This window comes from Rhinichthys klamathensis, unplaced genomic scaffold (assembly GCF_029890125.1).
Source record: "Rhinichthys klamathensis goyatoka isolate OS25496 unplaced genomic scaffold, OSU_Roscu_1.1 h1tg000599l_1, whole genome shotgun sequence".
NCBI classification, from domain to species: domain Eukaryota; kingdom Metazoa; phylum Chordata; class Actinopteri; order Cypriniformes; family Leuciscidae; genus Rhinichthys; species Rhinichthys klamathensis.
Window position 1 is genome coordinate 1,262,501 of NW_026607054.1, and position 7,500 is coordinate 1,270,000.

The following is a 7,500-nucleotide window of genomic DNA, read 5'->3' on the forward strand; positions in this document are numbered from 1 at the left end:
GTAATGGTGTGGGGGATGTTTTCCTGGCACACTTTAGGCCCCTTAGATGCCCCTTAATTGGGCATCGTTTAAATGCCACGGCCTACCTGAGCATTGTTTCTGACCATGTCCATCCCTTTATGGCCACCATGTACCCATCCTCTGATGGCTACTTCCACCATGTCACAAAGCTCTAATCATTTCAAATTGGTTTCTTGAACATGACAATGAGTTCACTGTACTAAAATGGCCTCCACAGTCACCAGATCTCAACCCAATAGAGCATCTTTGGGATGTGGTGGAACGGGAGATTCGCATCATGGATGTGCAGCCGACAAATCTGCGGCAACTGTGTGATGCCATCATGTCAATATGGACCAAACTCCCTGAGGAATGCTTCCAGCACCTTGTTGAATCTATGCCACGAAGAATTGAGGCAGTTCTGAAGGCAAAAGGGGGTCCAACCCGTTACTAGCATGGGGTACCTAATAAAGTGGCCGATGAGTGTATATATATATATGTATACAGTATATACATGCAAATATTTCTTAAATATATATATATACACGTGCATATGTGTATTTATATATACAAAATAGTTATACACAGAACACACACATGTATTATGTAAACACAAACTTTTATTTTGGATGCGATTAATCGTTGCCCAGCACTAGTAGAAACATTTCAGAAATAAACACTCCATGAAAGATGTATAACAATTTTTTTGTGCTAACGCTTTGAGAACATTATTAACCCTTGTGCATCCTTGTGGACATTATTGCCTTATTCTGTTTCTCTTTTTTAATTTTTTTTTATCATTTTGCCTGTGTTAATGCCAACTGCATACATTTTGGCACAGGTGTGTATTTTTATTGGAATTTTACTATTTCTCCCCCATTCGCTTTAATAACTCTCTCTTGCACTAGAAACACAGAATAGTTCCTCTCAGGACCTTCAGGACAAACACGGCCCATTAAAACCCATTAAACTGCCATGTTTAATCCCAGGGCCTTTTAACTGTAAAATGATGATGTTAACAGGCTTTCATTCTGTTGGCAAGGCTTCACAATTAAAAATGTTATAATGTTTTCACGAGATGTGCCATTATCTGAGGTTTGGCCAATAAAGCAAATACTCGCTTTATTCCTGTTTTCTGCTTCTGCATATTATAGAGCCAATCTGATCAATTATGCAGCGATAAGTGTGTGTGTGTGTGTGTGTGTGTGTGTGTGTGTGTGTGTGTGTGTGTAACTGTGTGTGACTGTGTGTGATTGTGTGTAACTGTGTGATTGTGTGTAACTGTGTGATTGTGTGTAACTGTGTGATTGTGTGTAACTGTGTGATTGTGTGTAACTGTGTGTGACTGTGTGTGATTGTGTGTAACTGTGTGTGACCGTGTGTGTCATTGTGTGTAACTGTGTGTGACTGTGTGTGATTGTGTGTAACTGTGTGATTGTGTGTGACTGTGTGACTGTGTGTGACTGTGTGATTGTGTGTAACTGTGTGTGACTGTGTGTGACTGTGTGTGATTGTGTGTAACTGTGTGTAACTGTGTGTGACTGTGTGATTGTGTGTGACTGTGTGTGATTGTGTGTGACTGTGTGATTGTGTGTAACTGTGTGTGACTGTGTGTGACTGTGTGTGATTGTGTGTAACTGTGTGTGACATGTGTGTGATTATGTGTGACTGTGTGATTGTGTGTAACTGTGTGATTGTGTGTGACTGTGTGTGATTTTGTGTAACTGTGTGTGACTGTGTGTGACTGTGTGATTGTGTGTAACTGTGTGTGACTGTGTGTGACTGTGTGTGATTGTGTGTAACTGTGTGTGACTGTGTGTGATTGTGTGTAACTGTGTGATTGTGTGTGACTGTGTGTGATTGTGTGTAACTGTGTGTAACTGTGTGTGACTGTGTGATTGTGTGTAACTGTGTGTGACTGTGTGTGACTGTGTGTGATTGTGTGTGACTGTGTGTGACTGTGTGATTGTGTGTAACTGTGTGTGACTGTGTGTGATTGTGTGTAACTGTGTGATTGTGTGTAACTGTGTGTGACTGTGTGTGATTGTGTGTAACTGTGTGACTGTGTGTAACTGTGTGTGACTGTGTGTGATTGTGTGTGACTGTGTGTGACTGTGTGACTGTGTGTAACTGTGTGTGTGACTGTGTGTAACTGTGTGTAACTGTGTGTGACTGTGTGTGATTGTGTGTAACTGTGTGTAACTGTGTGGGACTGTGTGTGATTGTGTGTGATTGTGTGTGACTGTGTGTGACTGTGTGTGACTGTGTGTAACTGTGTGTGACTGTGTGTAACTGTGTGTGACTGTGTGTGACTGTGTGTGATTGTGTGTGACTGTGTGTAACTGTGTGTGATTGTGTGTGATTGTGTGTAACTGTGTGTGACTGTGTGTGATTGTGTGTAACTGTGTGTGACTGTGTGATTGTGTGTAACTGTGTGTGACTGTGTGATTGTGTGTAACTGTGTGTGACTGTGTGTGATTGTGTGTTACTGTGTGTAACTGTGTGATTGTGTGTGACTGTGTGTGACTGTGTGTGATTGTGTGTAACTGTGTGTAACTGTGTGTGACTGTGTGTGATTGTGTGTAACTGTGTGTGACTGTGTGTGACTGTGTGTGACTGTGTGTGATTGTGTGTAACTGTGTGTGACTGTGTGTGATTGTGTGTAACTGTGTGTGACTGTGTGATTGTGTGTAACTGTGTGATTGTGTGTAACTGTGTGTGACTGTGTGTGATTGTGTGTAACTGTGTGACTGTGTGTAACTGTGTGTGACTGTGTGTGATTGTGTGTGACTGTGTGTGACTGTGTGACTGTGTGTAACTGTGTGTGTGACTGTGTGTAACTGTGTGTAACTGTGTGTGACTGTGTGTGATTGTGTGTAACTGTGTGTAACTGTGTGGGACTGTGTGTGATTGTGTGTGAATGTGTGTGACTGTGTGTGACTGTGTGTGACTGTGTGTAACTGTGTGTGACTGTGTGTAACTGTGTGTGACTGTGTGTGACTGTGTGTGATTGTGTGTGACTGTGTGTAACTGTGTGTGATTGTGTGTGATTGTGTGTAACTGTGTGTGACTGTGTGTGATTGTGTGTAACTGTGTGTGACTGTGTGATTGTGTGTAACTGTGTGTGACTGTGTGATTGTGTGTAACTGTGTGTGACTGTGTGTGATTGTGTGTTACTGTGTGTAACTGTGTGATTGTGTGTGACTGTGTGTGACTGTGTGTGATTGTGTGTAACTGTGTGTAACTGTGTGTGACTGTGTGTGATTGTGTGTAACTGTGTGTGACTGTGTGTGACTGTGTGTGACTGTGTGTGATTGTGTGTAACTGTGTGTGACTGTGTGTGATTGTGTGTAACTGTGTGTGACTGTGTGATTGTGTGTAACTGTGTGTGATTGTGTGTAATTGTGTGTGACTGTGTGTGACTGTGTGTGATTGTGTGTAACTGTGTGTAACTGTGTGTGACTGTGTGTGATTGTGTGTAACTGTGTGTGACTGTGTGTGACTGTGTGTGACTGTGTGTGATTGTGTGTAACTGTGTGTGACTGTGTAACTGTGTGATTGTGTGTGATTGTGTGTAACTGTGTGTGACTGTGTGTGACTGTGTGTAACTGTGTGTGACTGTGTGTAACTGTGTGTGACTGTGTGTGATTGTGTGTAACTGTGTGTGACTGTGTGGAACTGTGTGATTGTGTGTGACTGTGTGTGACTGTGTGTGACTGTGTGTAACTGTGTGTGACTGTGTGTAACTGTGTGTGACTGTGTGTGATTGTTTGTAACTGTGTGTGACTGTGTGTAACTGTGTGTGACTGTGTGTAACTGTGTGTGACTGTGTGTGATTGTTTGTAACTGTGTGTGACTGTGTGTAACTGTGTGATTGTGTGTAACTGTGTGTGACTGTGTGTGACTGTGTGTAACTGTGTGTGACTGTGTGTAACTGTGTGTGACTGTGTGTGATTGTGTGTAACTGTGTGTGACTGTGTGTAACTGTGTGATTGTGTGTGACTGTGTGTGATTGTGTGTAACTGTGTGATTGTGTGTAACTGAGCAGCTGACCTTCTGTTAGCATTACTGAAGTGCTGAGAAGGTTGTGATGTGACCTCTGACCTCTGACCTCTGACCTCTGGTCTCCGCTGCAGAACATCAGCGTGTCGTTCCAAGGCTTCGGCATGGACTCGGCCAGCGTGCGCGTGATGAACACCGACACCATGGGTCAGGTGAAGGACAAGATCCTGGAGGCCTTCTACAAGAACCTGCCCTTCTCCCAGTGGCCCCGAGAGGAGGACGTGGAGCTGGGTGAATAACGGCTCGTTATCTCTGATCATCCACTCGTTATCTCTGATCATCCACTCGTTATCTCTGATCATCCACTCGTTATCTCTGATCATCCACTCGTTATCTCTGATCATCCACTCGTTATCTCTGATCACACACTCGTTATCTCTGATCATCCACTCGTTATCTCTGATCACACACTCGTTATCTCTGATCATCCACTCGTTATCTCTGATCACACACTCGTTATCTCTGATCACACACTCGTTATCTCTGATCACACACTCGTTATCTCTGATCATCCACTCGTTATCTCTGATCATCCACTCGTTATCTCTGATCATCCACTCGTTATCTCTGATCATCCACTCGTTATCTCTGATCATCCACTCGTTATCTCTGATCACACACTCGTTATCTCTGATCATCCACTCGTTATCTCTGATCACACACTCGTTATCTCTGATCACACACTCGTTATCTCTGATCATCCACTCGTTATCTCTGATCACACACTCGTTATCTCTGATCACCCACTCGTTATCTCTGATCATCCACTCGTTATCTCTGATCACACACTCGTTATCTCTGATCACACACTCGTTATCTCTGATCACACACTCGTTATCTCTGATCACACACTCGTTATCTCTGATCATCCACTCGTTATCTCTGATCAAACACTCGTTATCTCTGATCACACACTCGTTATCTCTGATCACACACTCGTTATCTCTGATCACACACTCGTTATCTCTGATCACACACTCGTTATCTCTGATCACACACTCGTTATCTCTGATCACACACTCGTTAATCACTGATCATCCACTCGTTATCTCTGATCACACACTCGTTATCTCTGATCACACACTCGTTATCTCTGATCACACACTCGTTATCTCTGATCATCCACTCGTTATCTCTGATCATCCACTCGTTAGCTCTGATCATCCACTCGTTATCTCTGATCATCCACTCGTTATCTCTGATCATCCACTCGTTATCTCTGATCATCCACTCGTTATCTCTGATCACACACTCGTTATCTCTGATCATCCACTCGTTATCTCTGATCACACACTCGTTATCTCTGATCATCCACTCGTTATCTCTGATCATCCACTCGTTAATCACTGATCATCCACTCGTTATCTCTGATCATCCACTCGTTATCTCTGATCACACACTCGTTATCTCTGATCATCCACTCGTTATCTCTGATCACACACTCGTTATCTCTGATCATCCACTCGTTATCTCTGATCACACACTCATTATCTCTGATCACACACTCGTTATCTCTGATCATCCACTCGTTATCTCTGATCACACACTCGTTATCTCTGATCATCCACTCGTTATCTCTGATCATCCACTCGTTATCTCTGATCACACACTCGTTATCTCTGATCATCCACTCGTTATCTCTGATCACACACTCGTTATCTCTGATCACACACTCTGATCACACACTCGTTATCTCTGATCACACACTCGTTATCTCTGATCACACACTCGTTATCTCTGATCATCCACTCGTTATCTCTGATCACCCACTCGTTATCTCTGATCATCCACTCGTTATCTCTGATCATCCACTCGTTATCTCTGATCACACACTCGTTATCTCTGATCACACACTCGTTATCTCTGATCACACACTCTGATCACACACTCGTTATCTCTGATCACACACTCGTTATCTCTGATCACACACTCGTTATCTCTGATCATCCACTCGTTATCTCTGATCACCCACTCGTTATCTCTGATCATCCACTCGTTATCTCTGATCACACACTCGTTATCTCTGATCACACACTCGTTATCTCTGATCACACACTCGTTATCTCTGATCATCCACTCGTTATCTCTGATCATCCACTCGTTATCTCTGATCACACACTCGTTATCTCTGATCACCCACTCGTTATCTCTGATCATCCACTCGTTATCTCTGATCATCCACTCGTTATCTCTGATCACACACTCGTTATCTCTGATCATCCACTCGTTATCTCTGATCATTCACTCGTTATCTCTGATCATCCACTCGTTATCTCTGATCATCCACTCGTTATCTCTGATCACACACTCGTTATCTCTGATCATCCACTCGTTATCTCTGATCATCCACTCGTTATCTCTGATCACACACTCGTTATCTCTGATCATCCACTCGTTATCTCTGATCATCCACTCGTTATCTCTGATCATCCACTCGTTATCTCTGATCATCCACTCGTTATCTCTGATCACACACTCGTTATCTCTGATCACCCACTCGTTATCTCTGATCATCCACTCGTTATCTCTGATCATCCACTCGTTATCTCTGATCACACACTCGTTATCTCTGATCACCCACTCGTTATCTCTGATCATCCACTCGTTATCTCTGATCATCCACTCGTTATCTCTGATCATCCACTCGTTATCTCTGATCACACACTCGTTATCTCTGATCACCCACTCGTTATCTCTGATCATCCACTCGTTATCTCTGATCATCCACTCGTTATCTCTGATCACACACTCGTTATCTCTGATCATCCACTCGTTATCTCTGATCATTCACTCGTTATCTCTGATCATCCACTCGTTATCTCTGATCATCCACTCGTTATCTCTGATCACACACTCGTTATCTCTGATCATCCACTCGTTATCTCTGATCATCCACTCGTTATCTCTGATCATCCACTCGTTATCTCTGATCATCCACTCGTTATCTCTGATCACCCACTCGTTATCTCTGATCACACACTCGTTATCTCTGATCACACACTCGTTATCTCTGATCATCCACTCGTTATCTCTGATCACACACTCGTTATCTCTGATCATCCACTCGTTATCTCTGATCATCCACTCGTTATCTCTGATCATCCACTCGTTATCTCTGATCATCCACTCGTTATCTCTGATCACACACTCGTTATCTCTGATCACCCACTCGTTATCTCTGATCATCCACTCGTTATCTCTGATCATCCACTCGTTATCTCTGATCATCCACTCGTTATCTCTGATCACACACTCGTTATCTCTGATCATCCACTCGTTATCTCTGATCACCCACTCGTTATCTCTGATCATCCACTCGTTATCTCTGATCATCCACTCGTTATCTCTGATCACACACTCGTTATCTCTGATCACCCACTCGTTATCTCTGATCATCCACTCGTTATCTCTGATCATCCACTCGTTATCTCTGATCAC

General features: G+C 43.2%; 1 protein-coding gene across 1 annotated transcript in view; it reads left to right on the forward strand.

Annotated features, from left to right (window-relative positions):
* The window catches only part of plxnd1 (plexin D1), a 142,422-nt gene that overhangs the window by 99,106 nt on the left and 35,816 nt on the right, over positions 1-7,500 (forward strand). Inside the window, 1 exon segment of the mRNA XM_056240447.1 lies at positions 4,137-4,293. Coding sequence (XP_056096422.1) covers positions 4,137-4,293 — 157 coding nt within the window.